Raw genomic sequence first — 13,470 nt, forward strand, 5'->3', positions numbered from 1 at the left:
ACATGTCCAGCTCACACACAGAGGGTGTATACACAAACTCATGCATACACAAATATACTGAATTGAGCCGGGCTCTTTTGCTTGGTTTGACTTTGTTTCTAAAACAGCAGTGTGTCCACTGGGATATATAAATAAGCTTTGTAGCGTATAAACAGTTTTATAGACAAGCTTTACACGACTTCTGACATCATTAGAGAGCTAGAATAGGACCACAACATAATGGGCTGGACACACACACACACACGCGCACGCGCACACACACACACACACACACACACACACACACACACACACACACACACACACACACACACACACACACACACACACACACACACACACACACACACACACACACACACACACACACACACACACACTGCAGTGCTACAAAAAACAGTAGCTTCCTGTTGATGAATCCATCTCTGATGAAAAAAAAAGCAAACGTAATCCATAAACACTGATAGCTGCCAAAATGAAAGCAACTGCTAATGACATAGGTCACATTGTCGAGTATGTTAATGCTATCATATCAACCTGACCAGCCTGATCGTATAGGCATCAGTCAATATCCCACTACCTGATGTAATTTAACTCAATCCAAACCAAATAGGGGGCAATGGTTTGCGTGTGCCAAATAGGGGGCAATGGTTTGCGTGTGCCAAATAGGGGGCAATGGTTTGCGTGTGCCAAATAGAGCAAAGGACAAACCCTAAATCAATGTGTGTGTCTAAAATGTGCCGTGAAATCAACGAACAAAACGCACATCATTGCCATCGAAATAAGGAGTGCAAAACAAGTCATTCAATCCAGGGTCCTTTAACCTTTTGGTGTCATGGAAATGAAAAGGCAGAAAGCATTTTGATTCTGTAAGGTCAGTGTGTATCTCCAGCCACAGTGCATAGGTAGACATTGTCCTTGGCCGGTCATCCCCTCTCTCAACGCCACAAAGAACTGCTCCATAATATCGTATGTGCAATAAATGACCTCCCACACAAATGCTAACAGACTGGCCTAGGAAAGACAAGCAGAGAAATGTGCCTTCTACTTCAGCATGAGAGCCTGTTTCCACACACCCTCCCAGCAAAAACCAAATGACACTTTGATGATCCCTGGTGTCGTGACAGACAGTGGTGTATGAAGTGGTGGGGGATTTAGACAGAGATAGATGAGACGGCAACAATGGAGGGGTGATTCTGATGCTTTGTTCTCGCACGCACAGAGCATGGCATTTTGGCACCGGAGACTGCAGCTGGCTCGTGTGCCAGGCGGCACACGGACTGCACAGACACACACGCATTTTCACATATGATGCACACACGTACATACACACACACACGCACTCACACCAACACACACTGTAATTGATTCAATATATATATTCACGGCATATATATATATATATATATATCTATATATATATATATATATATATATATATATATATATATATATAGAGAGAGAGAGAGAGAGAGAGAGAGAGAGAGAGAGAGACAGGAGAGACAGAGAGAGAGAGAGAGAGAGAGAGAGAGAGAGAGAGAGAGAGAGAGAGACAGGGAGAGAGAGAGAGAGAGAGAGAGAGAGAGAGAGAGAGAGAGAGAGAGAGAGAGAGAGAGAGAGAGAGAGAGAGAGAGAGAGAGAGAGAGAGAGAGAGAGAGAGAGAGAGAGAGAGAGAAGGTTGAAAGCTGGAGAAGTAGAAGCAAAAGGGAGAGGGAGAGAGAGACTGGAATTAAGCCAGAAAATAAAGGGACATTTAAAACCACTTATGTGCATTGAGGTTGACTGCGAGTGGGTAGCCGTGCTAGCCTAGCTTTAGCTTAGCCGTAGCATCAAAATCAAATGAAATCAAATGTTATTGGTCACATTCACATGTTTAACAGGAGTTATTGCGGGTGTGGTTAAGTGCTTATGTTCATAGCTCCAACAGTGCAGTAATATGTAACAATACACACAAATCAACAATTTAAAGAATGGGATTAAGAAATATATAAATATCAGATTGAGAGAGGCATTGACTAAAATGCTGTAGAATAGAATACAGTATATACATACGAGATGAGTAAAGCAGCATGTAAACATGATTTAAACATTATTAAAGTGAATAGTGTTCCATTATTAAAGTGGCAAGTGATTCCAAGTCTATGTATATAGTGCAGCAGACTCTAAAGTGCAGGGTTGCGTTACAGGGTAGAAACCAGCTAGTTATGGCTATTTAACAGTCTGATGGCCTGGAGATAGAAACTGTTTTTTCAGTCTCTCGGCCCCAACTTTGATGCACCTGTGCTGACATTGCCTTTTGGATGATAACGGGGTGAACAGGCAGTGACTCGGGTAGTTGATGTCCTTGAAGATCATACAGCCCAACAGGATGTGGTCAATTGTACATCTGTAAAGGTTTGTGAGTGTTTTTGGGGCCAAGACAAATTTTTTCAGTCTCTTGACATTGAAGAAGCACTGTTGCGCCTTCTTCACCACACTGTCTGTGTGGGTGGACCGTTTCAGATCGTCAGTGATTTGTAAACCAAGGGACCTGAAGCTTTCCACCTTCTCCACTGCGGTCCCGTTGATGTGGACAGTTGGGTGCTCCCTCTGCTGTTTCCTGAAGTCCACGATTTTCTCCTTTGTTTTGTTGCCGTTGAATGAGAGGTTATTTTCCTGGCATTACCTCTCCCAGGGCCCTCACTTCCCTGTAGGCTGTCTTGTCATTGTTGGTAATCAGGCCTACTACTGTTGTGTCGTCTGCAAACTTGATGAATGAGTTGGAGGCGTGTGTGGCCACGCAGTCATGGGTGAACAGGGAGTACAGGAGGGGGCTGAGAATGCACCCTTGTGGGGCCCCTGTGTTAAGGATCTGCGAAGTGGAGGTGTTGTTTCGTACCTTCAACACTTGGGGGCCAGGACCCAGTTGCACAAGGCTGGGTTCAGACCCAGGGCCTCAAACTTAATGACGAGCTTGGAGGGTACTATGGTGCTGATGGCTGAGCTATAGTCAATGAACAGCATTCTTGAATAGGTATTCTTATTTTCCAGATGGGATAGGGCAGTGTGCAGTGCAATGGCGATTGCATCATCTGTGGATCTATTGGGGTGGTAAACAAATGGAAGTGGGTCTAGGGTGTCAGATACGGTAGAGGTGATATGATCCTTAAATAGCCTCTCAAAGCACTTAGTTCAAATCAAATCGAAATGCTTGTGCTTCTAGTTCCGACAATACAGTAATAACCAACAAGTAATCTATCTAACAATTCCAAAACTACTGTCTTATACACAGTGTAAGGGGATAAAGAATATGTACATAAAGATATAAAGATATATGAATGAGTGATGGTACAGAGCAGCATAGGCAAGATACAGTAGATGGTATCGAGTACAGTATATACATATGAGATGAGTATGTAAACAAAGTGGCATAGTTAAAGTGGCTAGTGATACATGTATTACATAAGGATGCAGTAGATGATATAGAGTACAGTATATACGTATACATATGAGATTAATAATGTAGGGTATGTAAACATTATATTAGGTAGCATCGTTTAAAGTGGCTAGTGATATATTTTACATCATTTCCCATCAGTTCCCATTTTTAAAGTGGCTGGAATTGAGTCAGTGTGTTGGCAGTGGCCACTCAATGTTAGTGGTTGCTGTTTAACCGTCTGATGGCCTTGTGATAGAAGCTGTTTTTCAGTCTCTCGGTCCCAGCTTTGATGCACCTGTACTGACCTCGCCTTCTGGATGATAGCGGGGTGAACAGGCAGTGGCTCGGGTGGTTGTTGTCCTTGATGATCTTTATGGCCTTCCTGTAACATCGGGTGGTGTAGGTGTCCTGGAGGGCAGGTAGTTTGCCCCCGGTGATGCGTTGTGCAGACCTCACTACCCTCTGGAGAGCCTTATGGTTGTGGGTGGAGCAGTTGCCGTACCAGGCGGTGATACAGCCCGCCAGGATGCTCTCGATTGTGCATCTGTAGAAGTTTGTGAGTGCTTTTGGTGACAAGCCAAATTTGCTGCAGCGCCTTCTTCACAATGCTGTCTGTGTGAGTGGACCAATTCAGTTTGTCTGTCTGTGATGGTTCAGTTACCTTTGCTTTCTTGGGTACAGGAACAATGGTGGACATCTTGAAGCAAATGGGGACAGCAGACTCGGATAGGGAGAGATTGAATATGTCCGTAAACACACCAGCCAGCAGGTCTGCGCATGCTCTGAAGATGTGGCTAGGGGTATTGTCTGGGCCTGCAGCCTTGCGAGGGTTAACACATTTAAATGTCTTACTCACGTCGGCCACAGAGAAAGAGAGCCCACAGTCGTTGGTAGCGGGCCGCGTCGGTGGCACTGTGTTATCCTCAAAGCGGGCGAAGAAGGTGTTTAGCTTGTCTGGACATGACTGCTTTTCCCTTTTGAAGTCTGTGATTGCCTGTCGACCCTGCCACATACGTCTCGTGTCTGAGCCGTTGAATTGCGACTCCACTTTGTCTCTGTACTGACGTTTTGCCTGTTTGATTGCCTTACGGAGGGAATAACTACACCATTTTTATTCAACCATATTCCCAGTCACCTTGCCATGGTTAAAAGTTTTGCACGTTCAGTTTTGCACGAGTGCTGCCATCTATCCACGGTTTCTGGTCAACAACACAATAATATGCAAAGAATTTTAAAATCAGACCATATAGATTAGATAGGAATATATAGAGCTGGAGAAAGACATGGGTACAGTGTTGTCTTTGTAATACCAGGGCTCATGTGCTTTGTATGCCATATTGTCATGATGAATGTTTTATTTCAGTGTTGCACAATCTTTCATGCCTTATTACCATGACATTATACATGGCACAATCAGTGTTGTTAGTGCCGTGTTAGTACACACAGAACACACAGAAACAGCATAATTGATTAAAACTTCCGTTTGAGGATGAGATGGCATTCAGGAATTTTAAATCCCATTTTTAATCCCAGTTTAGGATTAATAGACTAAAGAGAGTCAAAGATCTCAGCCTAGTGTGGTCGTATTAGAAATGGCCTCAGTGTGCCACACACACACACACACACACACACACACATCATGCCGGGGCGCAAAGCTTATCGAGGACAATAATCCACATGGAGCACACAGTCCTCGACAGGTACCGCCTCCTGTCTTTTCAAACAGAGCTGTTGGATGAGTAACTAAGGGTAGTACACCACAAGAGCGATGCTCCATATTTTCTTAATAAGGTACATACCAATAACAAACTTCCAACTACCACACCTACCAATGCAATAATAAACCGTGATAAATATTCATGTCCGAGCAACAACGCAAAAACAACTAACAAAGAACAACCAAAATGACTATTGAAAAATGTGAATAGCAATTGATTAATATAATAATAGTAATAGTTATAAAAAAAATTGTAACAAAAATAATTAACCGTTCCACCAAATGTTTCTAAAACATAACATCCACGCGTAATGCCATGGACCCAACCAGACGTGTCTCGCCTGTTACATTGTGATGTAAATAAGTCTAATAACCCAGTTTAGCTGCTGGCTGAGACCGTGTGTGTGCGTGTGTGTTTCATAGTCAGCGTGCCTAAATGGCTATGAAAATGTGTGCTGAAATTGCAGCGAAATCTTTAGAAACAAAAGGGGTAAGCTGACACGCACACACGCAACCACAAACACACACGAGTCGGGACACAACCCTGGTTAGAGTTGCCGATCCATTAAGACTGAACTGAAGCTTGTAAAGACAATGAGCTAGAGAACCCGGTAAAACTGACACACAGCACACACACACAGCACACACACATAGCACACACAGCACACACACACACAGCATACACAACACACACACACACAGTAAGGTTCACGTTACACAACATTTCTCTCCACCCAACTTAAAGCAGAAACAGGCCTTTCTGGAGTCAAAAACAAAAATCAAGCAGCCAATCACAGATCCAAAATGAAAGGATCAAAGGTCAGATCTAAATTATTGTTGATGAGGATGATCTGGGCCAGATCCATTTCCTGAAACTAGGATCTCTAGAGGCAATCAGAGAGTAGCCAGATGGCAAGAGGTGGCATGAAAGAGAAACACAGTCACTACCCTGCATTTCTATACAACGGCAATTACTAGAATACACACACACACACACACAGGTGAGAGAGAAAAACGACTCTCCCTATGCAAAGCAAAATAACCAAAAGTACACTTCGCTCCCCTCTGTTATACTGCACAGATATGGAGAGAGTGAAAAAGAAAGAAAGAGGGAGGGAGAGAGTGAGAGACAGAGACAGAGAGAGAGGGAGAGAGAGAGAGACAGAGGGAGAGTGAGACAGAGACAGAGAGAGAGGGAGAGAGAGAGAGACAGAGGGAGAGTGAGACAGAGACAGAGAGACAGAGAGAGACAAAGAGACAGAGGGAGAGTGAGACAGAGACAGAGAGACAGAGAGAGACAAAGAGAGAGAGAGTGAAACAGAGAGACAGAGAGAGAGAGAGTGAAACAGAGAGACAGAGAGAGTGAGACGGAGAGAGAGTGAGACAGAGAAAGAGAGAGAGAGAGAGAGAGAGAGAGAGAGAGAGAGAGAGAGAGAGAGAGAGAGAGAGAGAGAGAGAGAGAGAGAGAGAAGAGAGAGAGTGAGACAGAGAGAGAGAGAGATAGAGGTGGAAAATAAATGGTGGAGAGAATAAGAGAGACTCAGGGAGATGAGAAGGGAAAACTAGAGTTATATGGTAAAGGGAGAACTGAGAGTGAGCGAGAGTAAGCATGTCTCTGTTTACCAATGTAAGATGTGGTAAGGAAGAGACCACTGTGAGAGAGCCACAGCAGCATTTCTCACAGAGACCCAGACACACACCATGCATGCAAGAGGGCACACATACTGCACATTCTCCAGCCACAACAGGACCCATACCCACACATGACACAAAAACGGAAGCATACACACAAACACATGGAGTGAAACACACCGTAAAACTGTAGCCTACATGAGGAAACTGGGAACACACACCCTGAAAAGGCATGAAGACATATCGCAAAGCAACAGTGGACACACACACACACACACAGAAAGAGAGAGAGACAAACACACACACACATCACAGCATCTGTGTATGCCCTCCTACAGGTATATACACATGGCAAAACTGTGTAATTACACAAATAAACTCTTCAAATCCCAAACCTTTGTTTCCCTGCATGGTGGGTGGGTTGAGTCCGCTGCAGTACCAGCCAGCGCACCCACCCTGTGCCCTGCTTTTTTAGGCCATCGCAAAATGGCCACTAACTCAAGGTTACCAGTGTCACTTTGCCATTGGGCTATATTTGATTACTGTGGAAAACCAACCTTCCCCCCATTCCTCTCTCTGTCAACTCAATGGATCTGAGGACAACTGCAGTGCCAAGTTAACCGTTTCCCCTCCACAGGCTGACACACACACACACACACGCACACACACAGAGCTAGAGATCAGCAGCACTGTCATACGTATGTGTCTCTAATTAAGAACACCAGCCAGTGAGAAGCAGGCGATCGGAGACATGGATGAGCTAACGATCCATAAATCAAATCATAAGAGGATTCCTATTCTCTTGGGCTTCCCTGTGACATTGTACAGTTGTGGTTAGCCAGAACAGACCACGCCCCTAGCCTATCAGTCCTGGCCAATCAGATGTATCACTTAAACGAGGACCAACAGCTGACGCAATCACGGCAGTGGTTTTCTCCCTGGGTCTCTTAGGACTACAAATCCTACAGGGAAAAGGGAACATGTGTGCCCAATATGTGACCTCTGCTGTACCCGGTCTACGCCCACACGCACTACACTGCACGACACATTCTGAAGTGCATCAACGTTTTAATACAACCCCCCCCCCCAAACCCTCAACATAAAGACACCCACAAGGGACATACACATTCCCATGTCCCTGCATATAATTGCCATTTGTGACACTTCAAAACTTAAATGCACCCCCATGGACGCCTACCTTTACAGTGCACACACGCTTACCCGCGTTCACCCACGCCAATAAAGATACTGCATTTGAATTTGAAACACAACTCATATTGCTTGGTTAAAGACAACTTGGTGTGGGGAATGGTGGTTACCTGGAATGTGTTCCTGCTTGGGGCAGATCCCTCTGGGCAACGAGAGGCGGTCGTCATCGCCCCCCGGTGTGGCTTGGACGCCCACCTCCACAGGGCGCCTGCGGAGAGAGGCCGGGAAGGGCGAAGGGGTGAGAGCCAGGCCGGGCGTAGGTGACGGGGGCTTGTCCAGGCCCCTGGCCAGACAGGGGGGTCCGTGGCATCTCTTCCTCTTGTGCTCGATGAAGAGCAGGATGTCCCCCAGGGGGAAGGTGGCCTGGCACTGCCCACAGGTCAACAGATCCTGCTCTGTCGCCACGGCCATCCGTAGTGTGACCGTGCCATTCTCCGAGCGGTCTGAACGTGCCGAGCAGCGTTCCGACGAGAGCTCCTCCGAGGCAACGGCAGACAGGGGCTCGGCTGTAACCCGGGAACGAGTGAGAGACAGAGGGAGGGAGGGAGGGAGGGAGGGAGGGAGGGAGGGAGGGAGGGAGGGAGGGAGGGAGGGAGGGAGGGAGGGAGGGAGGGAGGGAGGGAGGGAGGGAGGGAGGGAGGGAGGGAGGGAGGGAGGGAGGGAGGGAGGGAGGGAGGGACGAGAAATCAGAGGTGGTGTGTTCAATTGAGCAGCATCAATAACAGTGCGAAACAATGGTCACATGCTTTGGCTTTTTCTCTCTCACCATTCTGCCTAGACTAGTAGTAGTAGTAGTAGTCGTCAGACTACACCCCCAGTAGTAGTAGTAGTAGTCGTCAGACTACACCCCCAGTAGTAGTAGTAGTAGTCGTCAGACTACACCCCCAGTAGTAGTAGTAGTAGTCGTCAGACTACACCCCCAGTAGTAGTAGTAGTAGTCGTCAGACTACACCCCCAGTAGTAGTAGTAGTAGAAGTCATGCCTGGGCGGTGTTGCAGAGCAAGAAGGGTGACTAACTCTCTGTGAGACTGGCATTAGACAGACAGCTCCACTTCACACTCATAAGTCTGTCAACTTCACACTCTCACCACTTCTACATCCATTGAAATGAACGCAACAACAACTGAGAAAGGCGTGTAATTAAAGCTGGGAGTTGTAATGGATAACAAATGGTCTTTGCGATTGTAGAAACATAGAGCTGTGAGAAATGAAGCCTTAGTCTGCTGGATAATACATGGGATAATTGAAGGACTGTCTTATAGATCTGTAGAAATCAAAAGCTCAGTGGGACAGAGACAGTTGGACAACTCAACATACTAAAGGGGGAAAATAAAAAGTTATTCTAATATATTTTTTCTAAAATGTGTTTTTCATATTCTCGGGTGATGAAGAATAATAGTTCATAGGACTTTCAATTCATTTATGTGGAAATGTACAAACGTGTCCGACATATGTACAGAAAGGACAAGCAGCCTCAGTGTGTCGAAATCATTTAAAAAACGATCCTAGACTCTTTACATGTGTGTGACTTACAGTTTCTAGGTAACCACTTTTACATACGGAAATCGGCCAAAGGAACCGTTCAAGTACATTCCTCCCCATGGAACCCGGGGTTAACGCTTAACTCGTTTTAAAGTTGATTTTGTCACACGGGGAGTGTCGGTCTTGTTGTACACGGACGACGAGCTGTGTGAATGAGATATTTTACCACAGAAGGAGGTTTAACAGGAGTCTCGGTAGCCTACTATTGAGCGGCTCATGGTGTTTGAAATCTTTCGCTCTAAGGTGAGAGTAGCTCTCCTTTAGCTTCTTAATGGGTAAGCATCTTGACCTTCTTTACTAAGCTGCCAATTTCACATTTTAATTAACCTAAAACCACCGAGAATCAAAAAATAGATTTTAATTTGTAGTGGCTGATGATTGGAAGGAATGTTTGATAAAAGAGATAGCATCCTGTGAACTGAGGTTAAATGTATTTCCGCCCAACCTAGAGACAGATAGAGAATAGATAGAGGGAAATAGTGTGTGTGTGTGTGTGAGAGAGAGAGCGAGAGAGAGAGCGAGAGAGAGAGAGAGAGAGAGAGAGAGAGAGAGAGAGAGAGAGAGAGAGAGAGAGAGAGAGAGAGAGAGAGAGAGAGAGAGAGAGGGGAATGTAGAGTAGCTCCCAGCGCGCGAGAGGAAATATGATTTGAACGAGCAATCCTACATGACATCTGCGAGCGAACTGGGACATAGAGATAACATGTGATAAATTCTGGCGGCCGGTTACTACCTTTAATTTAACGTCAGGTCAACCACCAGAACTGCCAGGGTTATACAACAACCCTGGGCATTAAATTCACTGGATAAAATCAAATGAAAGCAGACTAAGCCCCCACCTTAAACTTGAACTGAGAGAATATTTTAGAGTTGCATAATGCATTGTTGGTTTTCATTTTTTTTTTTATGAACAAACAACAAATGTAATCCCAAAGTCTAACACCTTTTTTTTCATAACGATATCGATATCATATGATTGCATATTTGTTTTTGTTTCATGGGCATTTGCACGTACCATATCTAGCCGACTACATTGAGCTGCTTTTAATGAAATTGAAAGGGAAGAGAAACAGAGCCTGGACATATATTTTTGAACATTTACATATTGTGCATAATAGCACTTCCACACTACATTTCCCCTCCTAAACTAAATGTGAGCTGTAAATGTATGTTGTAAATGTACGCTGCATCAGAGCAGCAACACTGAGCCAAATGATATTGTATTCCTATTAAATGTGTGGGATAAACATTATTCGTCACTAATTCCATGTAGCGTGGCAAATCAATAAAAAGACGATGAAAACTGTTGTGGAACAATTGTTTTCTAACAGGTTATATGAAAAGAAATTAATTAATGCATTTGAAGCGAAATTCATTCTGCATGATATTAAAACAACTGTAATTTCTGCTCAACCAGAAAAAAAAACGAGGTGTGTTGTTTTTTGACGCACAGCCCATAGGAATAAAAGCTGGTTAACATTAGTAGCATATCTCTTCTCCGACTTCCGTAAATGCCATTACATTTCAAGGGGTTTGATTAGTTTACCATTAACACGAATGATCGCCTTCCTTATATGAAGGAAATATGGACAAATATATCATTTGGGCATAAGCCTGTTCGTCCTATTACTGAACATTTGCTCAAAAAAGCTCAAATTCTAACCTTCATTTTAAGATCCATCATATAATTCGACCTTTCAGATGAAGACGTGTTTTTATATTTATGTCACCTTAAATACATGCATTTTCAGTGTAAAATAGGACGTCCGCTGCCAATGGTATAAAAATAGGTCTGAATCTATAGAGATTTGTGCCTTTAGATTTAACAAGATATAGGCCTGCAGAGTGTTGACATTTGTAATGACATTTGTTTAACTTCTATAGCCCTCTAGGGAAACAAATACGGTGGATTCGAACCTGGAGAGTAAATAGGACACGGGGGCCGTATACCTTGTGCGTTTCCTTGTACTCTAAACATATAATCAAATATGTAGATTGAGATGGCGGTGAAATCGATCAGGTTCAAGTTCACATCCAGTTTCTGATCGTCGTCTGCCTCCTAGCGACGAAATTCCGACAGGAACAAAAGTCTGGCCATGCAGCTGGTCTGTATGCCCCCTGGTTGCATCGAGACCCAGATATATGGCTATGTGGCCACTCGACTAAATGCGGAAACCTAGTAACGCCGCACGATACAATACAATGTGACAACAACGTGGATCTGTGTAGGGCATGTTATCGCATATAACACCATTCGAGTGCTACTGAAGGAAGGGTTGTAAAGACGCACACACCGTGTAGCAACGTCGGTCATTGGGCTGGCTACCTTGGCCATTCTTCTAGTTACAAAACGCATATAGCTGCCTGCTGCTTGTAAACACTGTAAACATGGTGGTCATGTTTTCAAACGAAATCCACGAACAAAGGATCCGTATCAAAATGCATGTGCGCGTAATGGAGTTTTCCAGAAGAATAGTTCTACTTTTTTTTTTTTTTAAAGTGTCATTATTAAAAATGTTCGTTACATTGTTATTACCTTCTAAATAACGTGACAGTGTTATTCTAGTATTGTCTTACCTTCGGGTTATGAACTGCACGATAAACTAAAACAAATGGCTCCAAATATGGGTTTGTAAAAAGCAGGAAGAAAAAAATCTAATATAAAAAAAAGCGTGGCTCCTGTTGCTCTTTACAAAAGCACCCAAATTTACTAGGCTACTTGAGAAGCATAGCCTATAATTCCTGCCACTATACCAGAACACCTTACAGAATCAATGTAGGCTAAACACTACAACCCATTTGATACGGATATTTGGACAAGCAGGGTACAAATAGGCCGTTATTGACATCTATTTCGACTCTGTTGACAGATGAGCTACACGCGCATGCACGCGGTGCCTGTAAACAGCCGGACACGAGATTTTTCCCAATCAAAATCCACTTCTAGGTTTTTGAAAACCTTCCAAAAATAGCACGAGAGGGGGGAAACCTGCCACGATCCAAGACAGGCACCGATACCGGAAATCCCGTGCGATATTCTACATAACTCCGCTTAAAGAAAAGGCTAAACTCATAGGCTCCGCGTACCTTAACGTAGCCTATGCACTTTAGTGGCTGAGCCAACCGGGGCACTAAAGCCAGTGCAGTGCGTATGAATGTAACTCCATTCTCGCTGCAAACTTCTCCGATTTTTCTCAGAGATGGAGGCTGGATCAAACTTTTCTCTTTCAGCTTTGGGTGGGATATGCTTTGCGCGCATAGGTATTTTACCCAGGTAGATTATCGCCAGGCTTTCACGGTGAAGTCCACTTGACTGCGGGTCCGTGCTGTCCAGTGTCCAAAGTGCTCATGAGAATCACGCTCCTGGTAACCCATTTTCCGCTTTTCTGAATGGAACCGGTATTTGGGCTGGGTAGAAAGGAGTGTGGTAAAAGTAGAAATGACAATGTAGGTGTACTTACGCGAAAAATCCCTTTTGCTTAAGTGTTGGGGTTTGCCTTGCTTGCGGCGAGACATGGTGGCTGGTGGCGGCGTTCAGCTCGGTTCACATCGGGAGAGCCGGGTTAGAAGGGAGACTCCAGAGAAAATATCTTCATCAATGCCTTTGATATCCAAAATAAATTAGAAATAATACAACGACGGCGCAGGGAAGATGTATAGTGGGATCGCCGTCATGTCTTTTTTGAAAATAGAGCGAGAGAGAGATGGAAAATGGCAAAAGCCCCCCTGAGCTGCAAGTTCAAGTGCGGACGTGACGTTTCTGCGAACTTGAACGTCAGGAGATGGATGGACACAGACATACAAAACATGGGCAGGGCGAAGCGGCAAAGTGGGAGGAGGGAAGGGAAATAACAAAACCAATGGACACTCATTAGGGGCTGGACATGAAAAATAGACCCGGAGAAGCCAATGGACAGAGAGATCAGGGGGCCGGACAAGCGGCATTTGGGGGAGG

At 44.6% G+C, this 13,470-nt stretch overlaps 1 protein-coding gene across 1 annotated transcript in view; it reads right to left on the reverse strand.

Moving 5' to 3' along the window:
• LOC124038248 (B-cell lymphoma/leukemia 11A-like) overlaps positions 1-13,470 on the reverse strand; it is a 54,002-nt gene extending 40,532 nt beyond the window's left edge. The window contains 2 exon segments of the mRNA XM_046353868.1: positions 8,087-8,482; positions 12,977-13,470. Of these exon segments, the coding sequence (XP_046209824.1) occupies positions 8,087-8,482; positions 12,977-13,031 (451 nt within the window). The 5' untranslated portion in view covers positions 13,032-13,470.

This window comes from Oncorhynchus gorbuscha, linkage group LG06, assembly GCF_021184085.1.
Source record: "Oncorhynchus gorbuscha isolate QuinsamMale2020 ecotype Even-year linkage group LG06, OgorEven_v1.0, whole genome shotgun sequence".
NCBI classification, from domain to species: domain Eukaryota; kingdom Metazoa; phylum Chordata; class Actinopteri; order Salmoniformes; family Salmonidae; genus Oncorhynchus; species Oncorhynchus gorbuscha.